Source organism: Melopsittacus undulatus, chromosome 5 (genome assembly GCF_012275295.1).
Source record: "Melopsittacus undulatus isolate bMelUnd1 chromosome 5, bMelUnd1.mat.Z, whole genome shotgun sequence".
In the NCBI taxonomy this organism is placed as follows: Eukaryota; Metazoa; Chordata; class Aves; order Psittaciformes; family Psittaculidae; genus Melopsittacus; species Melopsittacus undulatus.
Window position 1 is genome coordinate 80657111 of NC_047531.1, and position 15894 is coordinate 80673004.

General features: G+C 39.2%; 1 protein-coding gene across 1 annotated transcript in view; it reads left to right on the forward strand.

Moving 5' to 3' along the window:
* EFCAB6 (EF-hand calcium binding domain 6) overlaps positions 1-15407 on the forward strand; it is a 104482-nt gene extending 89075 nt beyond the window's left edge. Inside the window, 7 exon segments of the mRNA XM_034063333.1 lie at positions 2960-3015; positions 3654-3726; positions 7121-7147; positions 9159-9330; positions 10099-10283; positions 12700-12849; positions 15285-15407. Coding sequence (XP_033919224.1) covers positions 2960-3015; positions 3654-3726; positions 7121-7147; positions 9159-9330; positions 10099-10283; positions 12700-12849; positions 15285-15407 — 786 coding nt within the window.
* Positions 15408-15894: the final 487 nt, after the last annotated feature.

A 15894-nucleotide genomic window follows, 5' to 3' on the forward strand; every position in this document is an offset into this window, starting at 1 on the left:
CCCTCAATGGAGTTTTCATATTTTGTTTATAACTGGGTTTATTGTTGCAAGTTCCTGTTGCACACCAGCTATCAAATCCTCAGCAGGCATAAATCAGCACTCAGGTTAATGGAGCTAGACTGATCACTGCCAGATGAGGATACAGTTCTACTTGTAACCCAGGGATAAAATATAAGCTTTTCTGTAGTGCTGAGAGTTAGAACAGGTTGGCTGGATATTACTGGTTATAACCAGGAATTCACCAGTGCATTTCCACCCCAATCCATGCTCTGACAACCAACTGCTTCTTCCACACATCTTTAGGGAAGAGCACTTACGGAAAACAACTTGAAGATACATATTGTTAGGATAAAGGCCCATGGGCTAAGCACAGAAGCCTCTAAAACTGTGTAAACTGTCAAAAGGATGATTACTTCTGGCAAAGGTCATTCCCATCTCCAAAGAGGGAAATGTACATGTCCCGTTTTTCAGGGAAAGATACAAGTGCTTTCTTGTGTAAGCTATTTCTCAAGACTTTTTCTCTCTGAGCCTCCCCAGAAGGGGATGGAGGTCAGACTTGTGGCAAGGCAGGGAGAGGACTAGAGAAACTGTAATTTATCTTGATGTTCTCATTTACTTTCTAATTAAGAATTCCTCTTAATAGAAAAATCTTCTAGAAACAGGAAGGAGCTGCAGGAATGGAGCTTCACTAAGCAGGTGTGGGTGGTAGAGCCTTCTTTTATTACTAATCAGCATAGTTATGCCATTTATAGAAAAGGACATGAGGCTCTGAAGGAACTTTCTAAAGAACAAAAATACAGCCCTGCTTTGAACAGCAAGCAAGCTACATAGAGTAGCCCATAAGAAAAGCCTCCTAATAATGCCTCCACTTTCTTGGTGAAAGCAGGAGGTGAAAGTGGATTTACATGGTCCTCCCAAGGTACCTCACATTCTGTAGGAAGAAAGCCTGTACAGAGCTGAGCAGGACAGCCAGGTAATCCAGACTTCACAGCCTAGGGCAGCAGCTGACATTTGGCCATAGCATTTGACAGGTAATGCTCAGAGGCCATGCAGTAGTCTGAGAAGCTGTGAAGCAGGAGCAGAGTCCTGGCCCTTGAATTCTAAAGTGATATATTTACAGAGCTTGATGGGAATTGTGGAGCACATGGAACCAAATATCAGGAAATCACTAAAAGAGAAGTAACCCCTTTTCTATACAACAGAAAGTCTTCTATAAATGATCTGTAAGTGTATGCTAGGGCATGTGCTACACAGCTCTGAGGCAGCTTCATTCCAGTTCCCTTTCACTCATGAGGTTAAGTCAGACACAGCAATGCAAAAAATGTACCCACACTGTGTATACAGTTAATTTGAAATGAAGAAATAACACTTAAATGTCCAGATGCCCAGTCCAGAGTGTGAGATTTTAGGTTCCAGCTCCATTATTTCAGCTAAAGGTAATTCTTTTAACAGCAGATGATAGTGTCATAGACATACACTGGATGCACTAACTGCATGTGGTAGATGAATGTAATGCAATAACTGAATATAAAAGCTTTCCTGTTTTTCAATGTGTGGTTTGCAAGAAGAACAAGTGATTTATTTTTTATTGGCTCTCTAACCATTCTAAGATCAAAGTGCATTAGGTCTTATGAAATAAACAAAAAGCTCTTGAAATTACATAAATTGGGAAAGCTTGCACTCACAAAATATGTTTCTTTAAGTGGTTGCAGGGTAGTAACACTTTCCCTGAACCTTTGGCTTCATTAGGATAATTAAAACCAGCAGTACAGTGCTTTCTAGTTGCAGTAATATTAGGCAGGCAGAAGGTGCGCCCTGCACTGGACCATGCCTGGCAGGTCTTCATTTCCTGACTACGGCACAGTCTGGCTTCTGCCTCTGCAGCCACAATTCCACTTCTCGTATTTCTTCCCTTAGTAATAATGCAGCCACAATGCCTGTCCCACACGTATGTTTTATGTAAAGCATGGTTAATATTGGAAAGTGTTATTTACATCTGAAGATAGTGGAGTCTTTCCTGATTAGGAGGCAGGTTTCTTGCAGTTCTGTAAGAAACATATTTTCTTTTCCATCCAGTTATAATGATCATGTGAGACATGACAAGGGAACAGGAGCGCAGGACCAAAAGCCATCTGTTTCTTTTTTGGTATTTCATATTGCATGGAGCAAGAAAGTGGCAAAGCTTAAATGCTTAAACATGGTAGTATAAAACATGATAGTAACATTTAACATGCTGGAAAGAAATGTCTGAACCAAAACCAGATTTTCTTTTTTGGTTGGTTTTACCACAACATCTTACCATAGCTATAGTAAAACTGGCTGCTACTTGTGCTTGTGAAAACTTTGCTTTCAAGATATTTTACATATTTAGTTTAGACAGTGCAGTGGGTGGAAAGTCAGCTTACACTCCTGAAAATAAGTAGTTTCGTCTTCAAAATTCTGAAACTGCCTATTATTATTATTATTCCGCACTGTGCTATTCTTTAGATTAATTTTGTAAGTAAAACTTGGTTTGACTTTAAAAACTGCAGTTTACTGCTAATTCTGGAGGTAGAATGTAAATGTTGAATAGACTTCATTGATATTTAACTTTATTAAATGTAGCCTTTTGCATGCACAGCTAGACTTTTGGCATTCTCAGGTATGTCCATATCAAAGCCTAGCAGCATTTAACTCTGCATTTTATTCCAACCAACTGTATTTTGTCATTTCTATTTCTGCTTGTCATCTGACCTTCTCCTGTATTTACCCAAAGTGTGCTTTTCCCCATGCAGTATGCATAATGGGAATTTAATCAGTAATAAGCTCCAGTGGTAAAGTTTAAAAAACATACACTGCTGTTAGGTTTGGAATCAACACACTGAAAAAAAAGGGGTTTGCACACACCTTGTGCTAGCATTAACACTCTTGCCCCCAGCTCTTTCCCTGCTTTCCCCTCACATATGCTGTACCTTTGCAGCCTTCAACTGCATCATTTAGCTGTAGTATCCCTACTGTGGATGACCAGATTAAAAAGTACCGCCATAAATATGCCTAGAACTTAAAAAGGAAAGGAACGTAATTGCCCTCTCTTTCATCTCAGGACTGAAGTGCCTTTTCAATCAAAGAAATTTCCACTGCTTGCTAAAGACTATTCAGATGAGAAGAATACGTTTGGGATATTTGGGCTAGTTAGCACTCACTTCCCTTTTTTCTGTATTAACAGAATAACCCTCTTTGTATGATCACCCAATTTTTTTAGACCTTTGTAAAAGTATAGGTCAGTCTTGGAATCCTGTGCTTTTGTTGGCCTGTCACCAGTTGGATCACATTTGTAGTCTGTTTTTTCCCTTAACTACTTGCATAGCCCCTTTTTTTGTGGTGCAAGGCAGAATTCCTGGAAGCAGTTTTTACTGCCTGTGGGATCTTGAAGGCCGCCTTCTCCATGGGCTCTTTGACTGGCTGAATGCCACACCACAATTTATAATTTATTCAGTGGATCCATTAGTGATTCTCTGTGTATGTTTTTTGTCTAGACTGAGGAAGGGCAAAAAGTCACTCCTCCTTAATCTGCTTGGGAGCTGTCAGAGAGAGGCATCTTCTCACAGCTACAAGTGTGACTGCTGGCTTTAACACAATTGTACAGGAGTTTAAAGATATTTACTCTTCAAAAGATATTACAGTATCTCAAAAAAGGAGTTCTGGGATATATGTAACCAACATTTCCAGCAGCTGACTGAAGAACAAGTAAGAAACCTATATTATTTTGTCTTGTTAATTTAAGTGTACAACTGGGTAAATTGGCTGTGGCTAGAGACATGTGTTTGTATACTGCTGTGTATAGGCAAGTAGTTTAGAAATTTGGATGAAATGAAAATGTTTTAGAACTATCATTCCATGAACATTTGTTGCTACATTTGTGGGAGATTATTTTTTTCCTTATCTCTGAGTATGGTTATGAACTATAATAATCGCAGGCTTTCTAAAGCAAAGTCATGGAGATGCTATTGCTAATAGTGAAGGTGTGAATTTAAAGCACAGTAGTTCTCTTTCACTAATTCTTTATCTGTATATTTGCTATTTCAAAAGTTTCTTTTTTTTTTCAATTTTAAATTAATACACTTCCAGTTGATGGGGGAAAAAGCCTTCTCAGCATGGAATAAAAGGTATTTCCATGGAGAGCTAAGTCCTTTAATGCAAATTCCTTTTTCTCAGTAGCTATTTTGAACTGCTTGGACAAAGAAAGGGGCAAGCATTTGACATTTCCCAGCCACCTTTCAGCTGCTTTTCTGGGTAAAAGATTCCACCAGATTAGTGTTAGCAGAGTTTATGTAACCCTGAATTTAGCTTGAATCACTGAAGTCATGGCATGAATCTGTCAGTACAAACTGTCTTATTAGCCCAGTGCTAGTCTCAGGGCAACCAGAGAGGCCAGTCTTTCATAAGATTCTGCTTCTGCTGAACTTAGAATAAAAGAGCCATATGTTTATCTTTGCTAGTGCTGGTTCAGTGTGGTTTTTCCTAGTCCAAAGATGAGGTGAATAATAAAACAGAGGGAACCTTGACTAAAAGATTTCAGATTTTACTTAGCAGCATTCTAACCTTCATGCTCATGATTGCATCAGTGCCATTTGGCAGCAAACTGAAAGATGAGATACAGAGCCTCCAAACTCATATGCATGTCTGTGGTACAGAAAGGTATTTTGATACTTTGCTCATTACAGGTATACCCTCTGGCCCAGCATTTTTTACTATAAATTGCAGACAGGAGCAGGGCCTGCTTGTGATTGCAACAGAGATTGCACAGTCTTCCAAGTTATCAGGTGCTGCTGTACATGTGTAAATTTGCAGATGAAAGCACTTTAAAAATGAAAGTATCTTCCATTTCCCTCTTGAAAATAGCAGAAAACCCCAAATGTCCTATGTGCTCTATTCCTACATACTCCATTCCTCACCAGACTTCTGGTGAGCAACTAAGTGCAAGTGCTGTATTTGAACCTGAAGCCTCAACACCAGTTGAAAGCAGAAGTGAAAATATGGTGATACTCTTTCCTCATACCTGTGAACCACTGACCAGAAGCACTGGGGTGAGCTCACAGCTGAGCCTGGCCAAGGCAGGAGAGCACACACTATCCTGAGATGTGAAAAATATCTTCTTCTTTTCTTATTAGCTTTTTTTGGAAGCATAAGGCAGGCATCTCCAGCTGAAGAGTCCTCCAGACTAGATCCTGTCTACACTCAAGCAGCAAAGGGACACAGGAGCTATTTTATACTTAAAAGAACCTCAGGCAAATGAATAAAAAAAATCTTGGTAGAAACTGTCATCCATAATAGCAACGAGAAACAGGCCTGAGGAGCTTCATTTATATAAACAGCAGCCTTTGTGTGAGTGAGACTCAAGCCCTGTATTTCCAGAGATATTTTGATTTTGACAGGCTTCTCAAAGATATGCCTACGTGTATCTATATGAAGATGCCCCATGAGAGCCTCCCAATCTGGGTACAGGTTTTGCCACTGCTAATCCAAACCCCTGCCGTTCTGGCTGTTGTCACTGCTTAGAGTTGCTACAGAAGTGTTTCTAAAGTCATAGTCCAGATGACTTCACAGAAAACATCTTTTATCCTTTCCTGGATGATGGCCACTTACTGTTTGCTGTTAGCAAGGCTCTGCTGCAGTCTACATTGAGGAGTGGATGAAGGATTTTTTCCTGAAGTCTGGATTCTTGGTCTTCTTGGTCTTTCAGAATTTCTGATACTGTGACCGTTTTCATAAAAGGCTAAGGATGGTAAAAACCCTGCAAGCAAGGTGTTGATTAATACCTCACCAGCTGGCATCCCCTTTTTATCACAGGCACTTTTTTTGCTTGAACTCCCTTGACTTGCTTGAACTATCAGCAATCCCTCAAATGGCTAAACCTCACTGGGTGTTAAAGTAGTTTCTATAGCTAATCCAGCTCATCGGGGTATTGTTCTATTTAATTGAAGTTTGTAATACACTTTGAGATCCCTGTATGAAGTGCAAAGTATAATCAGAAGCGCAAAATAGAATTGTTTATAATTCATAATGTGGTAGCAGCAAGGCCAATGGGGGAAAGTTGAAAGGAAATTTAAAATGTATCCTTTGCCCTTTGAAGTTTGACTGCAACTTGGCACATGCATCAAAGAGGTGACTAGTTTCCTTTAGGGTTTAAGTCTCTACCAAAAAAGATCAAATCAAAAGGAATCTGAGGTTCCCAATTAGATTTATATTAAAAATCAATAATGAAGACCCTATAAAGACATACTGATGACTCTTGAAACACAAAATGAGTGCAGCTTATTTAAGGGCAGGCTGTGTTAATCCTTGCTTTGATTAGTAGCTTATATCATGAGTAGTCCCATTTAATTCAGCGCAGCTACTCACTGAATAAATTGCTGTTCAGCAGGAAATCAACTCAACTGATTCCATAGGATTCCATACAAAGCCCAGAAGGTGGGCCACCTGCCCTGTGCCAGGCCAAACAGCCACATGAACCTCCATAGGCAGCAGAAGCAAGGGTATCAGCAGCTGCCCCCAGGTCTTCTGTAGGCTGGCTGTACATCATAACTATATGTGATTCTCAAGGCTGTAAAGATTTCCTGCTAGGTTCTTTCATGCTGATTCATTTTTTCCCTCAGGGTGAAATAATTTGTTGATGCAAATACAATAGCTGAGGAACCTTAATGGCCTCCTGAGATGGTGATATAAACTTAGGTGCACCTGATAGCATGAGAAATTCGCCTCAGTGGTACTTAACCAGGATACAGGTGCATCATGTATTTGATTTACATCTCATGTTAAAACGTTATCCTTCTATACTGCAGCTCAATCACTGTGTCTAATCACAGGGTTTAGTAGTTGAAACAGCACACTAAGGGCCCAATTCAATTAAAAAATGTCCTGCAGAAATCCTTTTTGTCATTGTTTTTCCAGCCTTATGCAGGCTTCTGCAGAGAAGCTTTGATTTTTTAGTTTTTCTAATAAGATGGGCCTTAGGATTCCTTCTATTCCAAAACATCCTCACACTTTTTTAATATATGTTTTGTCGTATTATTAGCACATGAGGGGATTCTGGTTTTGTAAAACTAGAATTTACAAAAGCCATTTTTTTCTTCATTATTAGTTTGAGAATCTTTGGAACACGGTGGATGTCAGGGATAGTGGACAGTTGAAATAACAGGACTTTTTGGAAGAAGCTCAGCTCTGAACTTGTAACAATACCATCAAGCACTCCCAACACCCAACTCATTCTGCAATTTCTACCAAGACAGCCACTGCTTGTGCAGTGCACGATCCACACATGTCTTCTCAGGCTGAACGTCCCAAGACATCATCTTCTCCAGTGCAAAACAGCGTAAGTGTGGTTTTTCTGTGAATGTTCTGGATTTTCATTTGTGTGAATAGGTTGAAAATAATACCTGTGGAACTCAGTGAAGGTATTCTTATTGATTTCCCATGAACTCAGACACAACCATCTGCCAATAAGCAAACAAGGTAATTTGCAAAACTGTGTTACAATGACAAAAATTGGGCTAGACAGTAACTCTACTGAAGTCAAAGGATATATGTCAATGTTTACCAATAGCATTCCCTGCTGTTACCGTACTCATATTCATCAGTGCTGTGCAGCTAATAAAACTTCTGTCTTTAAGCACAATCGGATTTCTGAAAACAGAGAAAACAATCCAAACTCCAAGTGCCCAATAGCTGCAAACGCAGCATACAAAAATGTAGACAGCTTATCTGTGATCATCTGACAAAGCCAGGCAGGATTGGCAGTTGTGGTTTTCCAAAAGGTGTTTGCTGGCCTGGCCTAAAACATTCTGGTGGTCTTGCCTGCTTTCTGGTAGATACCAAACAACAGCTGTTAATGCCTGATGGTCTGACTGATAAACTTGCCATGAAGGACAGCGATCCAAGAGAGGTAGGAGAAATGGATTAGGAATACAATAGTTTTGCTTCATTTTTGCATCCAAACCTCTACTTCCTGTCAATAATGCACTTTGGTTCTCTCCTCTGCCATGCTGGCCTCTTACACAAGTGTTAGAATTCACAGAAAGATGGGGAAGTCATTACAGGAATTGAAATATCCCCCTTGCGGAGCTGCACCTACTTATTCTAGCTCTTCAGCTACAACCAAACCTACAACAGAAAAATAAGATATTTAGAATTATTCAGTGCCTGGAACATGCTTGGATTTTCTGCCTACTGCTACATGGAAATGTTTAGCTACTGAAAAAGAAATAACAGATTGAGCAAATTAAAGATGCAAACAACTTGTCAGGGCTGGTAAAACTAAACATTGTCCCATCTCTGGCTCAGTTATTGCATTAACTATAGGTTCTTTCTTGAAAAGCCCAGAAAATTGCTTACATGCATCCTTTGCACTTTGATCCAGTTCCCAGTGAAAGCAACAGAAAATTCCTTGTTACTGCCTGTGAATGTTAGATTGGGCAGTAGGAACAGAACTTAATTCTTCCCAAACTCACGGCTGTTGGAAAGACCCCACCCAGCCTGAACACCAATCAAGATGAATGTTCCTGCAGCATTCGTTGCATGTGTGAGCTGTCAGCAAGTCTGCACCAGTGAGACCCTGAAGTCTCACTAACTATGAGATTATACACTGGATCTGGAAGCATAAATACCACTTATGCACGTATCATAGGCTAAGACTTTGCTTCCAGCTCACCTACAGTACTTCTGAGGCAGCAGTCAAAAAGGTGCTGTTCGCCAAGATCCTCTCACATTACTCCTGTGGTTCTGCACAGGACCACTGCAGAACTGAGTCCTCCCAGTAGCAAATCAAAGCAATGTTATTTCATAATTCAGCGACTGTCATTGGTTTGTGTTTGGTCTAAGATGGTTCTACATAGCTTTCTTTGACTATGGTATCTGTTGTTTAATACAAAACATCAAGCCAAATTAAGAAAATATGATCAAGGCCCACTAAATGTATAGTGTCATTTTGACACTAAGAGTGTTCTCATATTTTCACCCCCAGTTTAGCAGACCAAATTCAAACCAGACTTAGAAGTGACCCAAATGGTACATTAATCTCAAGTCTGGAAGACCAGAAACTGGATTTGTCATCTGGTGATTTGACTATACAACCAGTAAAACTCAATAGAAAAAACCCAAACAGCATTATCTTTTGCTTTTAGATACCAGCATCCAGTCGTCCTCAAAAAACTTGTTCTGCACATGACCTTGACTGCAAAACAATAGAAAATCAGATAAGAAAGAAAATCAAACATTCCTGGAAAGGGATACTGAAAGTGTGCAAAGAGAAGGATATCAGCAATGTAGGAGAAATCCCAGTGTCAGACTTCCTAGGTTTGTTACCATCTGAAAAGTGCTTTATTCATTCTCAGATGTGTTCTGTTGTCTTTCTTCTGGTGTCCCACCCATGGGAATATCTGGCCTGAAGTAAGTGCCACCCACTGCATGATTTCTCCATCTCTATTGCAAAGCAGAATAGCTTTGGGTGCAATACATTCACATTCCTATTCAGAATTAGCTACTCCTTGAAAAAGGAGTGCATGGCTTTGCTTGTGGGTATGTTAGAATGCATACAAGTTCCTCATTACCTCCCCAATTCACTATCCTTTCTGTGCGTGGGGATATGTCAGTAAATAGATTCACCAGACTTTTCCTTGTGAGCCTGTGTGTGTTTCTGGTTGCAGTGGTTTCAATGCTCAACACCTGCTGATTTGAGAGGACTCTGGATTTTACTCATAGAAGCACACACATTTGTGTGTGTGTGATGAGTGCACACCTGTATAATCAAATGTAAAGTCCTGGCTATAAGAACATGTTAGCTTATCAAATCTTTTATCTCAGTTAACATCAAGGAGTACTTCTTGTGCATTTAAAATCAAAATGGCATGTTATCAGTCCGCTGAAACCATGTAAAAAGTGAATTACCACCCCATAGGTGTATGCATATGCATATACATGCATGTAGCAAGATCTGCATAACACACACAGCAGTCACTGCAACTGGTGACCTGGCAGCATATCCCAGATAAAACTTGTGAAGGTAGGACAGTGACTGGCTATTTTTAAGAATGACAAAATTCATATTCTTTCTTTGCATTTCAGATATAGCAAGGAAATTCAGTTTGGATTTAAGTGAAGGGGAGATTAACCAAATAACAGCAAAATATGATTCCAAGAAAAATGGAAGATTTGCATACTATGACTTTCTTCAGAGTTGTGTCTTGTTCTTAAAACCACAGGAAGGCTCACTGCTGAAGAGGGTGATGATACAGAAGCCACAAAAGCCGGTAGGTACAAAGCTCATAAAAATCAAAGCAAAACTTGTTATTTTCTGTTTCTGTTATACTGACAAGTTATTTCATGGCCTGTTTTTACAGTCACTTTAAAACAGTGATTTTCCTTTCTCTTATTTAATACCATGGGACTAATTGCCTAGTATTCATTTGGTATCTATTTCAGTTAGAGGATTTAACTTCTTGGGATCATATTCGATGTATCCAGGTTATAAGGTAAATTGGCCAAATTTGCTAAAATTTGGATACTATTTCCAAACAGAAAACATGGGAGGTGACAGTTTAAGAGCTTTTGTTGAACCAAATGAAATCAAGCTAGAAATAAAAAGTGCATGGGATGTGTCTTAGGATAACCCCAGTTCATCATCAAGCTGTGCCTCTGCTCCACACCCAGCACCCTAACAAAAGTCTAGAAGAAGCTCTCACTTGCAGTGCTGTTAATGGACATTAAAAATATCTGTTATCCAGGACTGGTCAACAAATGTTGCACCCTTGCAGCTCTCCCTGCCACATATACCATCTCCCTAAGCTACAATGAAGAGGCAAAAGAGTCCCAGCAAAATGGCTACACAGAGGCTGTTTTCCTCTGCCTGCAGTACTGCTTTAGGGCAGAAAAGATCAGAACAGACACTGAAATCTGGCTCTGTTGGGCCAGAAAAGAAGGCGTTGGTAATAGCATCCCAATCAAGTTATGTAGTAGGAACAGTGCCAAATTCCAAATCTGCTCATTCAGCGAGCCTGCTGCATTTTTTAGGCTGTTTCTGAATGTGCCTAATTAGTTTAGATGTGGTTAGTAGCAGCATTTTACAGAGAAATTACATTACTGAACTGTTTTCACATGTGGAATGAACAGATTGCCACCAAGGTATGAAGAGGGTATCATTAGGAATTACCAAGTATTCACTAGCAGTAGGGACAGTAAGGTAAAACCATTAAGTTTTGCATTAAAGAACTTAATTATCTTCCATAAGATCTTCCTTCATACACAAACTTGATGTTGTAAAATTCCATTCCAGTGTTCTGGGGTGGATAAAGCAGTAATTTTTAAGTCCTTATGTAGTTGTCTCAAATAATTTTTATTTATTCTATTCAGAAAAAATAATGAAGGTCTCGGTCCATGTTCTGAGCACCTTTATATAAGGTAATATGCAAAGCAGAATTTCCTCATAGATTGTTCAGTCCATTTCATCTAATAAGCGTACAGATACTCATCAAAAGGAATCATAAACCCCAAAATAAACCACTTTCCTTTCAGTGGCAGGCACAATTCCTTCTCTTTCTCAAAAGCCTGAGAGAATCAATGGCCTAGGGCTTCCTGGAGCATCCAGGCTCTGAGCAATAAAAATAACCCATGTTGCAGTCACCATAAAGCTCTCCTTCCCTCCCTTCAGCCCACAAGGAGGTTTGGAAATTGCATTATTCATGTACCCACTCATTCTTTAGCTGCATAGTCTGTCAGAGTAATACCCCAAGAGCACAGAAAGATGGTGCAGCTGCCTCCCAGGCCTCTTATAACACATGTAGGTTCAGCAAAGCCTCCGTGTGTTCACAAAGCAGATGTATGTGCATCCTTCACATGCAGATGCTTGTGGAGGCTGCAGTGGCACGTGCAACTGGCACCCAGTTACAATAATAAACACCAGGAAAGTGAGATGAAGATGGCTTGGTTTGGTTTATTTTCTTTAAAAAGGTAGTAGAGCAGGTCCAGAGCCTGCAGGTGGACTGGGGCTTGCTGGCTTTGGGAAAAGTCCCTTACTCATCACATCAGTGTTAAAGCTTTGTACAAGTGGAATTAATTTTGCCTTAGGAAATAGTTCTGCAGTTCTTGGTTGTTCAGGGTACACCAGTGTAATGAGTTTAGCCAGGCTAAAAACAACAGGTCACAGCATGTCCCAGTGAAAATTAGCCGTATGGACTTGTGAAAACATAGGTTCAAAAACCGGTTACAAGTTATTTTTAAACTGGGAAAAGTGTATAGTAAGGTTTTGGGTTTTGTTAAATACTGTACTGCTCCCACAGTTGGCTTATGCAGTCACTTGGAAAAATGAACAGTGCAGAGAATTAAAAATGACTGAAAGAAGGAGTTGAGAAAAGGCAAGCTGAATACATGTGAAAACACAGATCTGAGCAGAAGTAACACTGACTCCAGAATCAGTTTCAAATAACAAAAAGTTAAGGCTTTGACAGTGATTAAGTAAATATACCATCTGCACTTCCCAAGAATATCAAAATGTTATAGGTTAAAATGATCTTGTGTAAACAGTATCTTGCAATAATTTGTAAACAAATTATTGTTTACAGTATTAAGACAGTATTACAGTCCAGCATCTTTTCTCTCTGCACTATAGTTCTTCTTCCCAGTTGTGTCCATGATCTGTTACTAAATGTCTTTCTCATCCAACTTCACTAGCTGAGTCCTGGACCACCAACCACACCATTTCTCAGTGCAATGCTGAGAATTCAGCCCAAGATCCTGCACTGCTGGAGACCAATGAAGCGAACTTTTAAATCCCATGATGAAACTCGTAGCGGTCTGTTAAATGTTTCAGATTTCAGACAAGTAGGTTGAATTTATCAGATAATGGTCAGAAAATTACAACTGTCTAATCTAAGCTTCCAGATTGAATTTATTTCTGGAAAATGGTACTGAACTAGAGCATATCATTTCATTCTGGATCCTGTCTGTGACTTTAGCTCTGAACATCACTCACAGTAATCTTTCTCTACATGTAATTACAATTCCTTGAGGTCTGAGGTCTTGGTGGGATCCTGACTAGATAAAACAGAGAAAAACCTAACTTAGTCCCTATACCAAATTTAAATGCATATCTTTCACAAACACATGGCAACAGAACACAAGCGTACTCGCCAATAGATCTCTCTACAGGCATTGCTATAGCTGCAGGATCCTGTGGCCCTCTGACTGCTGTGGCTGCTTCTAAATTTAGGATGGGCTCAAATAATCCTGATTTGAAAGCCTCTGTTTCTGTTTTTTGTTTCTGTTTCTGGAATCCTTTCTCTTCTGTATGCAGCATAATTCTGTATTAGGTAAGGGATCCATATCTTCTTCAAGTATTTAGGAATCTCATATCTCCTCAAACAGCAAATACACACCTGTGTATTCTGGATATCAGTGATTCTTCATCAAGATCAATGGGTAGTTTGATTTTTGCTTAGCTTTACTGATTTAAAAATCTTTGACACTGTTTAATAATAATAATCACTGTTCTGAAGTAATTCTGACTACTTTCTATCCAATTGCAAGGAAAAACAAAAAACCAAAACGAATAGAATGGGGCTTGAAGCCATTAAATGCTGTATGCATTAGGACACCCCTTGGTATCACTACTACTGAGCAGCTAGCAGACAGGATGCTCACAGTATACAAATGCCTGGATACAATAAGCAATAATAAAGCGTGTTTCTGATGTCCCTCTTCCCCTGGAGCTGCAGGAAGGTGGGTTGTTGCCTGATAGGTATAAACCTGTTCATTATACTGGTCACAGAAATGCTCTGTCAAATCTTTACTCATTTAGGACTGGTGGGAATGTGATATGTTCTGGCACTGCCACATAGCTGAAACTCGAGTCCCTGCCTGCTCCTCTTCAAAGGCTGAGGAGCTAGATGTGTCAATGAGGCCATATCAAATTCTTGCCTGAGGCTCCCTGTCTACCAATGCAGCTTTCTGACTGCCTGGGCACTGCCTCAGCAGACTAGGCTCAGAGGAGGAAGAGTGAAGATCAGGCTCCTTTACATTTGATTTTAATTTGTTATGTTCCTCTAGGACATATGATGATTACTATTTGTAGTTAAAGCAGTGTCAACAACATTCATATCAAGCTTCCTAACATGATATATGCTAAGCAAAAGAAACAACAACAAAAAAAAACCCAACCAACAAACCCACACCAAAAGATTAACTCTTTGTGGATCTAGATCCCCAAAGAAGCAATCCCTGATTACACAGTCCTACTACAAAGGTGTTAATCTGCTGTTTGACAAGATACCAAGTGATTTATGGAGGTACAGATCCCTTTATCTCCTAAGTAACTTAATTTACTGAAATAGGGAAATTAGCTCTCTACTAACTTCAGTACCACTGCTATTTATGGCTGTACTATCTTGCAGGGGGTCATTAGTGATTTCTGATGCTGAGCCATTAAGAGGGAAGTGGGCAGACTAATCTGAGATTGCCAAAAAACTAATGACAACTGGCATAGCACACAAGGACACACCATGTTGCTGATCATGTTCAGGGTTTAAATTCTGAAGTGCCTCTAAACCCAGAAGTAATCTTCAGAAATTAATGAATTAATCTCTTTTATGTCATGGCATTGAGAACACTTCACTGAAGTGCTGAAAAACACACTGGATCAAATATTTGAAAGATGCAGGTATCTAAACTGGCTTTTACCATCAGGTGAACCAGATGCATCCTGCTCAAGTTGGATTCTCACTGAAGTGCTAGGAAGCTTTCAGGCTGAGCATTTGTTCCATGAAAATTATAAGCACTGAGTGCATCAAGAACATTATCATACATCTGGGTTTGTACAATTTGAGAGACTTCTGTTTCTCTGGGTGCAAAGGCTTCAGATCACCCAAGAAGGATAGAAAGGAAGATTCTACCTCTTCATCTCATCTCCACATAGAAGTGGATGCCTTTTAAATATGTGCTTTCTGTAAATTAGCTTTTATGCATATGGGTGCTACTCATTTCCCAGTGTGTCCTCAGACAAGTGCTAGTTGGGCTAGTGGACAAAACCCCTGTGTATGCAGGTTTTCAGACACACATTCAAGGGAGCCAGTATTGGCACAGGAAGGGTAAGGGATAATGAAGGAAGGTTTTATTTTCTAACTCTGAGAAACCTAAGCCAGAGTGGAGCTGAACCATCAAGATACTTTGTAATGAAATTATAGCAAGATAAACAAAAGTTTTTACTTCTTGCTCACCCAAAGCACTGAAATAAATGTTAAAGTTGTCTATGTCTTTTGCAGGTTCTTCATGACTACAACATTGACCTAACTGAAGAGGAGTTATTCAACTTTTTGGAATACTATGATAAAAATTTGACTTCAAAAATATCCTATAATGATTTTCTCCAGGCATTCATACAGTAGGATTTGGTCAAAAGAAAAAATACCCAGATAAAGACAGTAACTGATTTACAATTTCAAACTAATAAATTATTTGACTATAGCTTTTTTTTATCTTTTCATTAGAAAACTCAAAATACTTCTAAATTCTGACAATGGTCTTGTGTTGTGGATTAAATCTACGTAGTGAGAGAATTAATTTTGCATAATCCTTTTATCAAAAAAAAGAAGAAAACAATTAACATTGTCAAAATAACGCTTCCCAAGACGTTTCCAAAAGTAATTAATTTAATTTTATGCATTTTATTAATGACATACTCTTAACTTCAGTAAAAAGGTTTACAAGACATATTATTGAATTTCCTCAATTGTCATTTTCCCAGATTTGTTACTTTTAATACATTAGCCTTCATTATCCGAAAAAAAATCATCCTATTTCTTGGAGCATCATTTTCCTCTACTTGCAGTGCCATATGTGCATTGTCAAAGAACACGTTCATAGGGACCAGCC